General features: G+C 35.1%; 2 protein-coding genes across 2 annotated transcripts; both read left to right on the top strand.

Moving 5' to 3' along the window:
- The first annotated feature begins 4,238 nt into the window (after nt 1-4,238).
- Nucleotides 4,239-9,546, top strand: LOC131875792 (replication protein A 70 kDa DNA-binding subunit A-like). Its single transcript, XM_059220468.1, has 5 exons — nt 4,239-4,246; nt 4,383-4,536; nt 5,001-5,088; nt 7,920-8,088; nt 8,190-9,546. The coding sequence occupies exons 1-5, from the start codon at nt 4,239-4,241 to the stop codon at nt 9,544-9,546; spliced, it is 1,776 nt and encodes a 591-aa protein (XP_059076451.1).
- Nucleotides 9,547-13,598: 4,052 nt separating this feature from the next.
- Nucleotides 13,599-15,743, top strand: LOC131027129 (ATP-dependent DNA helicase RRM3-like). Its single transcript, XM_057957120.2, has one exon. The coding sequence runs from the start codon at nt 13,599-13,601 to the stop codon at nt 15,741-15,743; it is 2,145 nt and encodes a 714-aa protein (XP_057813103.2).
- Nucleotides 15,744-17,766: the final 2,023 nt, after the last annotated feature.

The following is a 17,766-nucleotide window of genomic DNA, read 5'->3' as shown; positions in this document are numbered from 1 at the left end:
CCGACCTACAATTGTTTATTCCTTATTGTTTTTTGTGAGACAAATGATCTCATAAAAAACAGGAACTGCGACGCAGCTGGAGTTCTGCCTTTCCTCAAAACAGGAGATTTTGTTCTATAGCTGAGCATTAGCCTACTTATATCTATGTTAATAGATTTTGTGTATACCAAGAATGTAGCCATGACAATTGGGCTGAACACTTGAGACTTACTGCAGTGCAATTTTGAGGCATTGCTTCTTTTCCCATTTGAGCTAGCCACTATAGGCACATGTACCATGTTAGTTCACTGAGTTCAAGAGTCCATTCTGTAGAAGTTTTACTGACAGTTGGGCCATCCCAATTATTTGGATTATTAATACCATTTTTGTATTTTCTTGTGACATAAGTATATCTGGAACAAACTTGACCATCATGGTGGTTGTGAACAAACTATTTATACTACCAGAGAACTTAATAATGTGGGATAACCTTACAACTCTAGTAGGGGCAATGGGAATGGTAATCTGTTTGCTAACGTTTGTTGTTTAGAGATTCTTTCAAATCTACTCTTTGATGTATCAATGTTGGAAAGTGCAAGACTAGATGGTCTGCTAAACAAGTTAGGCGCTACAAGTTTCGCAATCCTATACTTTTCCTTGGGGTTCCTTTACCTTTGTCTGAGTGCTCCTATGCTGATTTCTGATGAACATCACAAGTGTGTCTCTGTTTGCTAATGTTTGAATATCACCTCCATTAAAAGTTTACACAAGTGATCAACTAAATTTTAAAGTCACAACCTCCATAATAGGCTTCTTCCAATAAAATATGGTAACCATTTTTAAATTCTATTGTTATCCTCATAGTTAATAATAATGAACTGCAATTTTTTTTTGGTAATGTCAAAACAACATACAAGGCCATAACACTATTATAAGCTTCATAAGATGGTTCACATGAGAACAATGATAAATTATGATAGTAAATAGCTTCCTCAAACTATCTTAGCATTGAGGGGCAAAATAAATAAATGTATAAGATAACATATGAAGAATTTAAATGCGGAAGATAATAATCTTTGAAAAATATTAATTAGGATTTATGAATTACTTAATTGACAATGAAATTTCTCTTCACATACCTATTCTACTCCGTGAGCTACTGAATTCTACAACATAATCACTACTGAATTCTACGACATAATCACTCCGATGGTAATCTTTTAGCAAATTTTATATCGACACAAAATATATTGTTTAAACTAGATAAGAAAAATAATTAGCAAAACTAAACTATACCACAAATTATTTTAGCAAATCTCACCTATAAGAGATGAAATGACCAATCTTTAGAGAAGCTTAATAGTGTACAACCCCATGAAATTAATCACCTCAAGCACATTAACCATACTTATGATAAGACATGCATACCCAACAAGATGGCGGTATGATTTCCATTATTTTCTAAGCCTGTGGGTCTTCTTTGGATGAAAGAGGAGCACATATATTTGGAGAGTGCCCAATGTGAGTATTACAATCCCAATTACAATGGAAATTATGTAAAACTCCTTGGGTAATTTTGCCTAGCTTAATCTAACGTGGCATCTTGTTACACCAATACTATATCCTATCATTTGTAGTCCTACATGAATGTAAAACCAAGATAGATTTAAAGATTCAAATTATCCAAGATAACTTCTTGAAAGAGGAGAAATCTCCATGAAATATTGTTAAGAATCCCATGTATGATCCTTAATTTTGACCTGTAAAAATAATATTATCTACAACCATAACAAAAGGAAAAGAAAAAGAAAAAAACTCTAATATTCAAGAAAAAGTAATATAATAATAATTATAAATCTCAATCCATTTATCCTAAATAGCTTATTTATACATTAAGATTAATTATTTTACCTAGAATATCTATGTAGTAGTGTTATACATTTCTATCAACTTATATTCCCTTAAACACCCTTGCTTCATATTTTCCACCTTCCGCCTCTCACTTAGCGCATATATATGATCTCCTTTTTTAAATTATACAATTTTATAATTCATGTAGCTCTATGCCTTTGATTTTTCTCAATACTTTTTTGCTTGTTTAGAATTTTCATTGTTTTTTTTAAGAGTAACTCTATAAAGTTATATTGACTTTTTAATTCATTTGTATTTATATTTTTATATCATCTATTTCTTGCACTATTTTTTTGCTTTTTAATATATTTAATATATTCTAATAGTATTGAATTGTGATTCACATAATGTAATTTTTCTAGTCAAGAGTCAAGTTTATCAAGCTCAAACTAAATATGTTGATGTAGAATATAATTTTATGAGATAAAGGGTTGAGGAAGTTGATGTTTAAATGGAGAAAATTGGCATTCATGTAAATAGTATTGGTTATTTGACTAAGTCATTGAATACAACTATTTTTTTATTATAGGGATGTGATGGATTGATCTCATTTTCATGCACGAGGTTATCTTCTTCATTGGCATACCGCACTCTTTTTTATAGTAAATTTAAAGTGGTATATTATTGAAAATATTTTATATTATTCACATGCAAATAATTTTTAAATAGAGGTTAATTTTTATTAGGATAAACAGGTTTTGAAGGAGCCTCAAAACCCTTTACAACAAAGAGTCGCCCATGAAAGATAGACTGGACTACTTGGTTGCGAACCATGAGTTTTTAGAAAGGACCTGATACCTTTTGGACTTACGGACATCTAGATCCCATAACAAAGGTTGCTAAGGATGGAAACATACAAGCACAACAACTACCAAACATCAGGAATGCAACATTACAAACCAGGTTAGTAGAATAGACGACCTAAGCAAAAGACCTCAGAAAACATAGATTAAGGGTACATCAGGCACCCTCAGCCAACAAGAAGGGTTTTCCCAAGCTCCCATGAACTGGCTAGACTGGGCCCTTGAAATATTTCAAGATCTAGTCTGTCCCTAGTAAAAACAAGAGACATGGGGTTTTTCCAAGCTCCCCCAACTAGGAAAGTGGGTTTTATAAGGCCCCCACAACTAGAAGTAGGGTTTTTACAGGCTCCCTCAACTGTTATCTGAGACATAGGGTTTTGACACGGCTCTCAAAACCTCTTGCAAGGAAAACCAAAAGGGTTTTGCTTGCTCCCTTAACCAACAACACAAACAGAGGCCATCTAGAAAGACCCTCAGCCCAAAATCCATGCAACCACTCCACCTCCATAGGAGAGAAAAATATCTCAAGAAGAGATTTAAGAGAACATGCAAGTGGAGCATATGAGACCTTCAAGGGTTTTGGAAAGGTACCCATAACCTCAAACTTGGAAAAGACTAGAACTGAGATCAAAAGACTCTTAAAAAACACTACCTCAATAGGAGCTAAAGGAGAGAAAGCAATCAAAAAACAATACTTAGTACCAAGCTAGCCACCAAGCGAATCAACAATAGCCTCCCACTAGCACCTCCCAACATCATCCGTAGCATCAAGATCCACCTCAATAGAAAGAAGGTTATCACCAATACCAGTCATCTCCACCTTAAAAGAAGATAAGGCCACCTCAATAAGAAAAACTGAAAATAACCAAAGATACTGAAGAAGTGAAAGAGCATCCAACCACGAGGCAAATAGGGGAAGATCCCAAACAGGGCAGCCAAAGATATGAACAGAAAACAAAGCCTTCTAAAAAAGCACAATGAGCAACTCAAAATAAGCCTATGAGCACATGTGCAAATCCTGAAAAGACTTAAGATCCCCGAAACTACTCAATCCCCTCATCAAAACCCTTAGAGAAATATCATGAAAAATCCCAATGATGAGGAAGAGGGAGAAATTGCCCCATCCCAGGAGGGGCACATAAAAAAGAAGCACGAAGCCAACCACATCACTAAGAGACTGCTCTCTAGCGCTGCTACCAACCCAAACAACCACGCCACACCAAAGGCTGCATTTTAGAGTTGATTTCGGGCAGCAACCCACAAAAGAGCACCCATCAGACGGTTGAGCAGAAAAAACCCGCTCACCTCCCAGACACCTTGCTCATGCCGAGGACAGGAGAAATGGGCCACAAACCTCCTGAAAAACCCCAGACTCCATGGATCCTTGGGCCACACACACAAAACAGAGCATAAGCGTTGGCAGGGAGAATCGACTCCACCCCCCTTGTCGTCATCTGCATCATCTCCATCTCCTTCAACCTCCTCTGCGACTGATGCTCCCATCCTTGCGCACCCAGACTCTCCCACCCATCTCATTTAGAAAACATGTCCCCGTAAATAGAGGTTGCTTATAAACTACTAGAATAACAATTGTTGTCTCCCCGTAAATAGAGGTTGCTTATAAACTACTAGAATAACAATTGTTGTCTATAAGAAAAAACGTGTCAAGTTATATATTTTGTGGTTTAGTATAGAGGTTTATCTTATTTTTAAGCCGATAGGCTTTTTGTATGGGGGTTTGCTTGCCGGGAAAGTGTCAGCCATCCGGAAAAAAGAATCGGAAAGAAAAGCAGTTGAAAACAAGGCAATGACATTTATTTCACCGGGCATAAATTGGGCAATGGTATTTATTTCACTGGGCATACATTTATTACTACCAATTGGAAAGATTACTTCGCACGTTGCAAACTCGAAGGGTTTATTTCACCGGGCATAAACTGGGCAATGGTATTTATTTCACCAGGCATACATTTATTACTACCAGTTGGAATATGAATTAATTAAACGAGGAGGTGCCACTATTTTTTGTTTACATCCTTGCTATTTTTTGGAAATTAGCGTTGCGTTAAACGAGGTGTTGCTTTTCTTGTTTACATCCTTGCTTGTTTTCTAGTCATTTTGGTCATTTTATGTGAAGTGTAGATCTACCTTCTCCACTACTGCGTTCGTAATCTTCTGTTGGAGACTTCTTTGAAATTTGCAAGTGAGTGAGGTGTTTTTCTTTGTGGGATCTAAGCCTGGTTTTTTTTCTTGTTGTTTTCTTTAGTTTTCTCGTGTAATGTTTGCTGCCTGTTTGGGTTTTTGCAGGAAGAAGGTGATTTCTTTGCCCTGTTTACGTTTGCTGAATCAAAGGAGAAAAGGACGGAAGCTCTGAAGATTTGTTTCAAGTTTGCAGGTTAGTTCCCTAAAATGGTTAGTATTGTAGCTTATTGCCATGAATAGACTGTGAACAGGTGGTGGAGTTGCTAATAAGGGAATATAAGAACCTATTTCCTAAGAATTTAATACAGAAGGAGCTTACCCACTTTGTTCCTTATTTGTTTCGCGTCCAATAGCCTACAATAAAATACTAATTCATCAGTATAGCTGTTGAATAGGGGATTTCATATAAACATATTGCTTTTGGAGGGAAGAAAACATATCTGGTAATACAGATGATAGAACATAGTTAAATTTAGAGATATTTGTCAAACTCAAAGACATCCAAATATAATTGTTTTTTCCACACATATATACAGGATTCACCGAATCAAAAGCACACTTAAGACAAATATGCTATACTAATATATTATAAATACATCACAAAATAACCAACAGGGATGTAGCCCAATGTTATTAACAAGTTTTAATATAGGGTCTCCATGAAGGCAACGGACTTCCATGAACTATTCTATCAGCCAAAAATTTACTATACTCTGCTATGATAATAAAATCTCTATAGTTCTGTTTAACATCACTGTATAAGGGGAAAATTTAAAACATGCATGTTTAGTATTTTTTTGAAGTTGCATAACTTGCAGATACCTTTGTTCTTAGGGTTTTATCGATGGATAAATCCGCCAGTATTGCCTTGTGGTTTTAACTTCTATACCAATTTTCTCATAGTTTGATTATTATTTTATTTTGTTTGACGATGGTTATCTTGATTCTTATGACTTTTAAGCTCACTAAATTTTAGAGAAACACTCAGTACCACATGACTTAAACATGATAATGGGTCACTAAGATGGTAAGATGACATCATATTTCAATTCTTCTGTACATTGTTTTAACATAAGCTTTTTTATGGTTATTCAAGTGGGTTACGCCCCTCTCACCTTAAAAAGTAAAGATTGCGAGAAACCAATCTGATAAAACATCCAATGCAAAATCAATTCATTGTTTGTGAAACCCAAAACTCATACACAATTTTTTTTAAAGTATTTGTGTAGTTTTTTTTGGCAAATTGACAGTTTACATTGAGGTGGTGTATACATTTCTTACCTTACAATGTAAGAGCTATTAGAAAGTGCCCTTAAGAGTGATATCTCCCTTAGTGTACTGACAGAAACTCCCTCATCATTATTCTCGATCTTGAGCTTCTTAAGTGCAAAAATCTGACCTCTGTTAATGTCCTTCACTTTGTATACCTTACCATAAGTTCCTTCTCCAATCTTCTCAATCTTATCCAAGTTCTCATAAACTTCCATTTTCTTTTCCTTCTTGGAAATGGGCATAACTCCAAAGATTGCAGGTTTTAAATTATGAAAATCTGCTTAAGATAAGGCATGAAGGAATAATTCTATAGAAGAAGAATGGACAAGGCGTTAGGAGTTTGAGGGTTTGCCACTTAGAGCTTTGTAGTGTTGAACCGTGTGTCTTCCAGTGAAAAAAATATAAAGAATATCAAAAGACGCATTTATTGACCATTTAAATTTAAATTGGGACAGCATAGCATGTCTTAAGATTTGTGAATTAATTATACCAATCGATCGCTACTAAACTGACCCTCCAACTAAATACTCTGAACATCATACATTTAGGAAGCTATGAAATAAATTTAACTTAGTTCACTTTTAATGTACAGCCTTAAATGGCCGGCAAAACCAAATACAAAATTCATTCTATTTCATTAATTTCATCTAATGTAGCTTATCACATCGGAATATAATTGTTTTTTTCACACATATTTACAGGATTCACCGAACCAAAAGCACACTTAAGACAAATATGCTATATTAATATATTATAAATACATCACAAAATAACCAATAGGGATGTAGCCAACTAAACCTAAATTTTGAACATTTGTGCATATATAAGTAATTAGAAATTTACTGGACTCTAAAAGGCATTTATTGTATCTATGTAGCACTTGTTTTATCGCTGATTAGAGCGTTTTCTATTTTTCCTTTCACTAAAACTCTTTGAAAGTAGACGAGGATATTCCAAGTGTTCTTGATAAGTGCTTGTCTTCTAACTATACATATACATTCCTGATTGTAACTTTGAAATTTCATTGCGATCTCGTTGGACTGAAGATTTTCTCTTGATCCCAAGTGCAATATGAGTTGTGCTTACCGTTGAAATATATTCACTTATTTTAATTGTTGTGACATAGACTCACTATTTCACCGTTCAAAACCCCATTCCTCATCTCTCAAACACAGTGGCCACCATGTCATCTTCGATGGCCTCTCCTGCTGCCTCACAACAACCTTCTACAGAAACTTCGATGAGCTTGTTTATATATTTGTTTTCTCTTATTCATATTATTTACAAAGATTATATCTCTATTTGTTCTTTAGTTTTGCGTAGAATTCTCATCCATCGATGCAAGTGCATATACCAACATATGTCACTGCTTGAACTATTTTTTTGCATTTGTTTATGTATTTATATATATAAATAAATTGAAACAGATGTTCTCTGCATTGTCCTTGTGCATTTTCATGCTTCAATACATCAATCTATAATCTGTCCATGCACACAAAAATAACACCTATAAACAAAAATACACATAGATAGTAATACAAATTGGAAGCTCCAAAAAAAAAAGGGCTGCCATGCCCATGCCAATGCGTATGAATGTACATGACCTTGTCTATCTATTTGGTTGTCTTCTATTATCCTTGTAGGAAGTGGAACCACATCTACAATTGACCTCACATGCACTCCTCTGCATCCATGCTGGGGATGATGTCCCCTCTCCAGTGCTTCAGCTTTTGTCTTTTGAAAAATTGATAGACAATGAAAATGACAATGCCCGATATAAGGTTGTTTTGTCTGATGCCACGCACATGCAATTGGCGATCCTCCCACCTAAGTATAGTGGTTTGCTACTTTCAGAGACATTAAAGATTGGCACTATCCTATCATTGACAGCTTATGCTTCTAGAAATGTTTGGAACTCGAGGTATGGCCCTCTATATGTTATGCTAGTTTGTTCTTGGCTTTTCAAATCTCCCTTTCCACACTATCCAGATTATTCAACCTCTTATTTTGTTCATTTTACAGGACTATAATAATATTTAGCCTTGCTGTCAAATTTACCAATTCTCCATTGCTTGGGAAACCTAGATATCTGTTTAAAGAGAAAGAACAACAAATGTTGGGTCGAGACACACCTGCCACAACTAAACAATCCCTTAAATTTGGAATTCACCTTCCACCTATGCAGCATGAATCTTCTATTAATATTAGCCCGATTAAAGCCTTGAACCCCTTTCAAAATAAATGGACGATAAAGGGTCATGTGACAAACAAGAGGAAGATGCATCAGTACAGTACACCAAAGTGCATTGGCCAAGTATTTAGCTTTGACATGATAGATGATGAAAGTACTGAAATTAGAATAACTTGCTTTGTCGATGTAGCAGAAATGCATTATCATAGGGTTTGCGTTAAAGAAGCTAACACTAAATGGAATAAGCTTAACAACCATCTTGAGATAACTTTGGACAACAATTCAATATTGAAGTGTTGTGATGCTATTGTTGAAAGTGAAGCAAATAATTCTCAATTCACACCAATCAATGAAATTACATACTCCACCAACAACACTTTAGTTGATGTTATTGGTATAGTAGTTGCTGTTGGAGAACCCTCATTAATTCGCAGGAAGGATGGAAGGGAAGTAACAAAGAGAACTGTAAAAATAAATGATGCCTCAACTTTTACTATCGATGTTAACTTATGGGGAGCAACATGGCAAGGGCTAGGTGAAGATTTGAAGAACATGCACACAACCCAAACAGCTGTTGTCCTTGCAGTCAGAAATGCTCGTGTTGGTTATTTCAATGGAAAGGTGATCAACACAACCACAACAACAACTCTAAATATAAACCCTTCTATACCTGAAACAGAGACACTAATGTCAAGAGTAAAGATTCCAGATGCCCTTTTACTGCTATTGTGTGTTGCTGGACAGCTTAACTCACAATACAGTAGGATGACAATCACAGTTGTTTTAGAGCGTACCAGTGTTCTCTCTGAAACAGTTGAAAGTACTATTAGGGTTGTTGTGAGAATCATTAAAACTAATTCTTTTTGCTATCCAGCCTGCCCTTTGAAATTTAATGGAAAAGAATGTAAAAAGAAATGCGCCCAGCAAAATGATAATCAATGGTTTTGTTCAAGATGTCAAACTGATGTGCCAGAATGCAATTACAAATACTTATTGCAGATGAAGCTCCAAGATCATACAGGCGCTCTTTGGGCTACTGCCTTTGATGAGGTTGGCATAGATATACTGCAAATATCTGCCAAGGAGCTTTACATGCTGCAATACGATTTGACTACACAAAAAACACCTCAGTCCATTATCAAGCGTGTGCTTTTGTCTTCCTTTGTTTTCACACTCTCTATTAAATAGACATGTACAATTCAGAACCCAGGCTCAAAGCAACGATAACCAAAGTTGCCATAATTGATTACCAGGCTAAAAGTGCTCTTCTACGTGCAGAGATTGCTCAGATGACTACAACTGCATAGTTCCAAACCAATTAGATAGTGATGCTTTCCATGGGCCTTTTGATCTTCATACAATAGATAGCGTGTTCCTAGTTTTTAGTGGTCATCGACAAATAGAACTAAATTATTGGTCGTTGTCTATATCAACACTATCTAAAGTGTTTTTTTCGCTATCTAGGACTTTTGGTTTTTGACATTGCTTTTGTTCTGTCATGCTTCCAATCATAAAAAAAAAAATCAAATGCAATTTTCCTTCTTTCCAGCTTATTATCTTAGATCCTTTTGTGCCTTTTTATGTTATGTAATTATTGAACAACCATGTTTTCCAAAAAATCTTATTTTTTATAACTAAATTTATACTATGCTGTACAAATATGATAATAAACAAACCATATAGATTACAAATTGACGCAAATATTAAAACAAGAACCAATAGCTCCAACCTATGTTGTTTTAACAAATTTCCTGATCTCAAAATCATGATTTCTATATTATACTATTTCACCACGCTTTCCCTGCCCATTTCAAATTATAATCTGCAATCTCAATATCTTGTACAATGTTCTTTTATGTTTATTGTTATTAAATATTCAAAGCATTTTGTTGACCTATCTCTTTCTTTTATTGTAATATTTTGAATCCTTTTAGATACGTTTTGATGCTTGGTCCAGACACACTTGTGATTCTCATTAATGTTGAACTGTAAATTGAAATGCAAGTTTTGAGCATCCAACAGCTTTCATATTCTTCTTTGTATTCATTCAATTTATGTAAATGTCTGTTGCCTTATATGTTCTCTCCAATATTTACTGCCATGCATAAAGATAAATATCTCCATTTATGTATCGCGATATACAAAGATACCTATAGATTTCTATGTGCATTTCCATATATTTCCATACACGTACATGCATACATATGGTCCTCCACAGTTGCATACTTGCATACATACAACCATATATGCACCTCCATACATGTACATACAAAGGAAGGCATTCACAATAGATATATATACACATGAACAATCTTATATATCTTGAAAGTTATGTGCCTGCATACGTAAGTAAATCCATCTGCAACATCTTTTTTATGTGCATGTATGTACCACTACATAAATGATTGTATGTATGTGTTTGTGCTTCTGTATAGAAATACGTACACATGTATGTGTATATCATGGAAATTGGTATATACATTTATAAAGAAAAACCATACAAATACATTTTGACATAGCTGCAAAGTACCACGCACCTATAAACATGCTCACACAAAGGAAGCCACTCACGGTGCATAGATATGAACATGCACAACATTGTGTCTCTTGAAAGTTATGTAGCTACATATGTAAGTAACCTTGTCTCTAGCCATATTCTTTTATGTGCATACATGTCTCAATGCATGTATAGTTATCTGTATGGTCATGTGCTTAATCTTAGTGCAAAAGTATTTAACATGTGCAATTCAAAGATTGCATCAAACAGAAGTTTCAAATGTAACTATATAGATTACAACATAGACACTATCTTTACCAGTTGTTTCTTGCACACTCAACATCTTATATGCTCTGTTCATTTAAATTGTCTAAAATATTAATGCAGAACACACCACAAGGATGCAATCTTAGGAAAGTGAAAAAAAGAGAACAAAATTGTTGCTATTATTCACAACATAGAGAAGAAATCTCTAAAAAGCGTCGCCTGGAGCGAATGAAACACAAAATGCTCTTGCCTACACCTGCACCATGCGACACCCCACAGATGATGGATTCAGATTCTCTTATTCTGAATCAAAGCCTTCCTTTCTCATCTGGCTAGAACAGTATTGTATCACAGCAAATACAACAACCTTCATTGCATAGTAGCAAATTACAACATAAACATGTAGCACAAAATAGGCAACCTCTATACCATCAGACAATATTGCAGCCTACAACAACAGAACAATGCACAACAAATTGTTTCTCTTCTGTACAATACATTCAAACATTGCAAGCCTTTCACCATCGCATTGATTCACTATCCATGCTTCAAACATGTAGTATTTGTAAGGAAAGATATATTGGAATGCTGCTACGCGAGAACCAATAACATATTATTTGTTCAAGATGCTTTTCTGAAAATGGTGTTCATCGTTTCTCCTTGGCAAATAACTTAGACCCAGGCGAGCAACCTGTTGTGTTAAAAAAACTTACCCAAGTAGAAGAGATGCTTATAGCTAGGGTTGCTCCTGTTTTGCAAGTCAGACATGGAAGAGGTGGCCAATACAAATATTCTGGTCACACAATAAGTTTTCCCCAAGATATTTCAGAAATTATAAAGCTTTTGCCACGAAAACTAAAAGACCTTGAAGTTCTTATTGTCCACCGAAGTAATATACAAGGCACAAAATATGATTGTTATGTGAATAAATTCCATGTTATGGATGCATTGAGCTATAAAATACAACATGACCAGTACTATAATGATGTTGTCATAGACTTTGATGTTGTCAACATGCTTCCTAATACTACAACAGATATATCAAATATGTTGTGCTCTTTAGAAGAACATACTGATGTAACAGGTATTCCACCAACAGAAGACCTTCTGGACAATTGCAATGAATATGATGCAGATATTTCATCGTCTTTTATTCCAAAACTGCCTACTCCACCCCGTGAACTAGATACAGTTAAGAGAACCTTGTAGTTATATGCTAATACTGATAATAATATGCCTTGGCTTGAAATAATCTTGTCTCCAATAAATGAATATAATACAATAGGCTTGTTAAGCATGGCATTCCCAACCCTTTTCCCATCTGGAGTTGCACTTCCATTGCAGCCACGTATCAAGCATGTTCATTTACATGAATATGCTCTCCACTTACTCAGATATGTTGATCAAAGATTTGGACAACATGTTAGATTCCGATATTATATTTACAATCTAATTATGAGACATCATTCGCAACAATCTGCAACTATCTTCATTAGAACTAATTTGGGAGAGTCTGTCCCAACCACTATCGAAGCGCTTCATGAACGATTGCAAAACACTCTTGATGATCAGCTGCTTAATCAATTGTTGCGTTTTGGTGCAACACTTCGAGGCACCCATGCATATTGGCATAAATCTAGAAAAGAGCTTACTGCAATGATCTTCCAATTGGGGCCCCCAACACTGTTCTTACGTTAAGTTCAGTTGATACCAAATGGCCTGATTTGCATAGGCTTTTCTCTGAAAATGATGGCCAAACTACACAGTTTACAAGAAAACAACTTACAGACCATGTGATCTGCAATCCACATATAACAGCATTATACCTTCACAGCAGATTTACAATATTTTGTGAAGAAGTTATTCAAAAGTTGTTCCAAGCAAAGGATCATTGGTATAGGTATGAATGGCAACATCGAGGCTTAGGACATATTCATGGCTTCTTATGGCTCCCTGGAGCACCAAATATGGAGACCATTAATTGGATAGATGATAATGAGGTCCAAATGGCAAAAACTTTCTTCGACCAATATGTTTATGCTTGGAATCCTCGCAACACAGCAGACCGGATGAATGCAATGCACTACATTGCAATGGATGACCCTTGCCTAGCTCATACAAAAAAAATCTTCACCATGGATGCTGCATTGGATTATGAAGCATTGCTTAATACTTTACAGAGACACACAAATGTACAGAACATACATGCCTCAAGAAAAAAGGTCCCACATTTGAATGTCATTACAAAGCTCCATGGGTTCAACAAGAGATGTCTACATTGACAGTTGACAATGACAACAACCCATGCTATAAACCTACAAGGAATGATGATCGTTTGAATATTCATAATCCTTGGATGCTTTCACTATGGAGAGCTAATATTGATTGTCAACCAGTCACTTCAAAAAAAGTTGTCCTCTAATACATTTCAAAGTATGCTTCAAAATCAGAAAACAAATCGCAATCCTATATTGAAATGCTGAAAACAATACTAAATACAAGTAAATATGAAGATAGCATTTTATTAACATATCAGAAATTTATGATGGGCATAGTAGTAGACCGTGATATCAGTGCACAAGAAACTTGCCATATGTTACAAAAATTGCCTCTTCTAAGTTGTAGCCGACAATTTGTCTCTCTAAATGTTGGCAGAGAAATACTGCACCGTATCATAAAATCAAATAATGGAGCTGACCTTTCCACAACTTATATCCATGCTTATATGCATCACCCATTTGAATTAAATGCAACAAATTTGCTACAATCAACACAAGGGTTTTCATATAATTCTCAACGCAAAAAAACAAAATGGCACATCAGGGATAAAAAAGCAATTGTGACTGTATATCCTCAGTTTACAGAGCTTCCAGATGAAGATACCAATCAGTTCGAGATTTTTTGTTTGTCTGAATTGCTGCTATACAAACCGTTTCGTGACATCCCAACTGAAATAGGAGCTTCAAAGGAACAAATTATAAAAAATTGGAAAAACTTTAAAAAGACAAATTACAGCCATTTGGGAAATCAACAGATTATAGATGATTACAGTCTTCCAAACGAAGATGACAGTGACAATAATGGTTCCCAACATCAAGATGATACAAATCTATACGAGTGGGAGCAGCTCTCACAAATGGGAGCTACAAATAACTTTGTCCAGAATGATCTGCAAATGCTAGGCTGTCGTGATTACGATATTAGCCACTTTTGGGGAGCAACTGTTGTGGTTGATCAACTAGACTGCACTGCCCTTCAGTTCATAACTACAAGCAAGCTAAAATTCCAACACGCTAGCATGCAAATCTCCACCCAAGACACAAGAAAAAACCAGCTATCACCTCAGCAAAAAGTTGCGCTCAACATTATTCTACAACATCATAATAATCAATCTACAACAACGCCTCTACGAATGATTGTTCAAGGCACTGTTGGCACTGGTAAATCATTTTTAATAGATTGTATTAGAAAAGAATTAAACATATCTCCACCTATGATGGCAAACCCATTGCTTGTTTTAGCACCAACAGGAGTTGGTGCATTTAATATACAAGCGACAACAATCCATGCAGGGTTGCGCATACCTATAAGAGAAATGCATCCTTTGACAGGGCAATCATTAATGACATTGCAAGAGCAATTGAAACATATCAAATATATTCTGATAGACAAAATGAGCTTTTTGGGCTCAAAACTACTACTTAAGATAGATAACCGTTTACGCCAAGCATTCCCTAACAATCAACATGACAACTTTGGTGGCGTGTCCATGGTTCTTGTTGGTGATCTTGCTCAGCTTCCCCCTGTAATGGATAAACCTATATATGCTTCACACTCTACAGTCCTTAGTTTATTGCATTCTTTTACTATTGTCATAACATTCGACACTATTTTCCACCAGCAAGGTGCATCTATAAGACAACAACAATTCAGAGCACTTCTTCACAACTTAAGAAACGCTCAAGCACTCCAACATGATTGGCAGTTTCTGATGTGCCAGACAAATGCAACATTAACTATTCAACAAAAGAAATATTTTGACTCTTCGATCCACCTATTTGCAACAAATGAATCTGCACGCTTGCATAATAGGAAAATGCTCAAAGAATTAAATTTGCCTGTCGCTCTAAGTTTAGCTAAAATTGCTAAGCAAACAAATACTGAATATGACACCAATGAACAACTACCATTGGAAGTATTACTTTCTATTGATCAGCAAGTGATGTTAATAGCTAACTTATGGATCCAAGTTGGCCTTGTCAATGGCGCTATTGGTCTCATAAAAAAAATTGTATATGAAAACAATACAAAACCACTAGACTTGCCAAAATATGTGGTTGTCCAATTCAATGATTATAATGGACCTCCATGGGATATAGCACATCCAAAAGACATACCCATTTTGCCAATAACGCGAGGCAGGCATACGCAAGTGCCTTTAACAATGTCTTGGGCCATCACTATTCACAAATCCCAAGGTCTTACATTAGACAGAGCTACCATTGACATAGGTAATACTAAAAAGCAAGGGCTCACATTCACAGCTATTTCAAGAGTGAAGACAATTGATGGAATACGGATCGAACCACCATTCTCTTTTGAAAGGTTTTCCAAACTATAAAATAATGCTTATACAACCATTAGAAAGAAAGAAGAAACTCGTTTGCAGCTGCTCTTTGCCCAAACAGATATCTATTCACCTTAAAATCTTTTACTCCAAAAGCATCTTTGTTACATTCCTCTACTTTCAACAAGGTAATTACAATTTTACATGGTCTTACCTCTTCACAACATGTACATTCTTAATCGTCCCTCGTACTAACTCTTTTTCCCTCACTGTTCCTTTTAGATTGCATTCATTCTAAGACATCCTCCATGCTGCATTGAAAACCACACACAAGTCTTCCTATCTATACAGACTGCAATGATTGTCTAAAGATATATTAGGTATAATACAACTCCAATACATTGCGCATTCACATCGCTCACTGCTCCAACATATACAGCTATCTTAGGTATGATATGTCACTTTTATTGCTTCAAATATACTCTGTTAACAAACTTTTATACTCCAACATTTCTTGATGTCACTTTTGTCTAACTTGCCTCTTTCTAATACAGCTACAAAACGTTGCCTTTCCACTTCGCTTTACCATGTCACTTCAGTTCTTTTAGCACATGAATTGTATATATGTTGAATTTAACAAACTAAACATATTTCTTCTTTTTCTTGTAGAGATACACATTAACACATAACAACATACCCATGCTTGCACTCTTCTCACTTTTCAAGTTAGCACTCGTTGTAGCTGATATCTCTTATCAATGTCAATTGTACAAAGTTATACACAATAAAAACAATGCTATGCTTAGTCTGTTCTTTTTGACTGCAAAATATGTGTTCCTCACCCCATGATTAACTTTCTAAGTCTTTTAAAACTAAAATGAGTATATTTCTAATCAGTTTAAAACTTTATACAACTCGAACATTTGTAACAACTTTTATGAATCTCATTGTTAGAGGAACTGTGTATTATACCTCTGATAAGTTTTGTTACAAAAGTGTCTATTGCATTCAAAAGTCACTGCTGCAACATAAACAACTCTCCTAGGTATGATATTTACATTTTTTTTGCTTCAAGCATACTCTATTGACACATTTTACTGCTCTAACATTGCTTTCTATCACTTTTAACTAACTTCACTCTTTGTACGCCAGCTATAGTACATTGCCTCTCCAGTACAAACCTTCTCAATCAACCGTTCAGTCTAGTTTTCCTACTGCAAATTGAAGGTATGCATACCTACCCAACACATATAGTTTACATTCTCTTCTTTTTATGTGGTCATGTAATTCTTTCAAGGCATATTCTAACAAATCTTCGAATAAAATCAATTAATAAACAAACTTCTCTTTGCCACGCCACTTCAGTTGTTTTGGCACATAAATTGTATATATGTTGAATTTAAGAAACTAATTCTATTTCTTCTTTTTGTTGTAGAGATACATATTAACAAAGAACAACATACCCATGCCTGCACTCTTCTCACTTTTCAAGTTAGCATTGGTTGTAGCTAAAAAGTCTTGTCAATGTCAATTATACAGAGTTATACACAAAAAAAACAATGCTATGCTTACTCTGTTCTTTTTCTCTACAAAACATGAACTTTCTAACTCTTTTAAAACTAAAATGAATATATTTCTAATCAGTTTTAAACTTTACACTACTCAAACATTTCTAACAGCTTTTATTAATCTCATTGTTAGAGCATCTGTGTATTATCCTCTGATAACTTTTGTTACAAAAATGTTTGTTCCATTCAAAACTGACTGCTGCAACATAAACAACTCACCCAGGTATGACATAACAATGCTATGCTTAGTCTGTTCTTTTTCTTTGTTTTTTTTATATGCATAGATATAAAAGAGAGAAATAATAGTATCTAAGTTTCTGTATATGCTATGAAAAATTTGTTTCAATGTATACCAATATTAAGCTCCATCTCACAGTATCAGAAATATTTATCTGTACAATTTGACAGTTAAATAGAAGACGACATAAAACCTGTGGATGACTGCATCTTTCCCTCTCATGTGAAACTTTTGTTTTACAAATACTTTCCAGGTGTGATTTCAAAGGAAG

This window comes from Cryptomeria japonica, chromosome 5 (genome assembly GCF_030272615.1).
Source record: "Cryptomeria japonica chromosome 5, Sugi_1.0, whole genome shotgun sequence".
Lineage (NCBI taxonomy): Eukaryota > Viridiplantae > Streptophyta > Pinopsida > Cupressales > Cupressaceae > Cryptomeria > Cryptomeria japonica.
The sequence above is the reverse complement of the archived record's forward strand: the minus strand, read 5'-3'. Positions and strand labels throughout refer to the sequence as shown.